The sequence below is a fragment of the Bison bison genome, unplaced genomic scaffold, assembly GCF_000754665.1.
Source record: "Bison bison bison isolate TAMUID 2011002044 unplaced genomic scaffold, Bison_UMD1.0 scf7180017864180, whole genome shotgun sequence".
Lineage (NCBI taxonomy): Eukaryota > Metazoa > Chordata > Mammalia > Artiodactyla > Bovidae > Bison > Bison bison.
In genome coordinates, this window is record NW_011494752.1 from 16,007,625 (window position 1) to 16,008,698 (window position 1,074).

Here is a 1,074-nt window from a genome sequence, read left to right on the forward strand (position 1 = left end):
TCGGACGGGGCCCCCCATGTCTCCCTGGGGCCCTTTGGGGCTTAGCAAGGAAGGAGATGAGGCCGGCATGAGCTGGGGACTCTGCCAACAGCTGTGGTCTCAGGAGTGGGGTGGCAAGGAGGTGACGGGGAGGGTGGGGGTGCAGGCAGTGGTGCAGAAGGGAAGAAGGGCGTTACGCAAGGGAGGAATAAAAAGGAACTTGAGAATAAAAAGAAGGGAGGCGGGAAGCAAGCTGGGGCACTGCTGGTGCTCTTGGCACCCTGCTGCGGGGCCAGCACTGTCCCGAGACCCCTCACCTCCTCCAGCCTCAGAAGAATTTGGTGTTAGTCCCTCTAGGAAGGACAGGGCTGCCAGTGACACCCAGGAGGAGCGGCCAGAGCGCAGGAACCCCGGGGCGGCCCCAGAAGTGGGGGAGGGAAGGTTGGCTGGCTCTGGGGCATGGTGCCAGGAGCCGGGATGGAGAGACATGCTGGGCAGCACCGAGGGTCAAGGGCTGAGAGTGGAAGACCCTCACGCCCAGGCACAGGTGAGATCTCTGGGGCAGTCTGCTCACCGTGACTGAAGGTGGGCGAGGAGGGGAGGAGAGGGGGTCAGTGGGGAGGAGAACCAGGGTCGGGGAAGCAAGGAACTGGCTGAGTTCCGGGGTTAAGGGCAGGCCGGGTGTGTTGGATGGAGGCCTGCACTACTCTCTCTGCTGAACTTGGCAAGCGGGACTTCCTGTTTCCCCAGAAACGCTCTTACATAAGGCTCTGGACAAATGAGAAAGAGACAGCCGGAGCGCCCCACCACTGTAGGACTCCTGCCTGGAACCTGGGGCGCAGCTTCCCGTGTTCCTGGGCCCTAGTGTCCCACTTCCTGACCCTGAGCCCCCACATCGCGCCTGCTTCCCTGCCCACCCCCCGCTTCCCCGCTCCCTGCGCCAAGTCCCAGCCTAGGCTGGTGCCAGCACCTGCTGCAGGTGCCCAGGCTGCCAAGAGGAAAGGCTGCTGCTCCTCCCAGCCCAGGGATTCCCCACAGGAGGAAGCCCGCCTCCTAGGTAAATCAGGCCACTTCTGCTGGACCTTGGGCAGAGAA

The 1,074-nt window shown here is 63.4% G+C and overlaps 1 protein-coding gene across 1 annotated transcript in view; it reads right to left on the reverse strand.

Moving 5' to 3' along the window:
- TNFSF13 (tumor necrosis factor (ligand) superfamily, member 13) overlaps positions 1–1,068 on the reverse strand; it is a 3,628-nt gene extending 2,560 nt beyond the window's left edge. Inside the window, exon 1 of the mRNA XM_010843213.1 lies at positions 1–1,068. Within this exon, the coding sequence (XP_010841515.1) occupies positions 1–69 (69 nt within the window). The 5' untranslated portion in view covers positions 70–1,068.
- Positions 1,069–1,074: the final 6 nt, after the last annotated feature.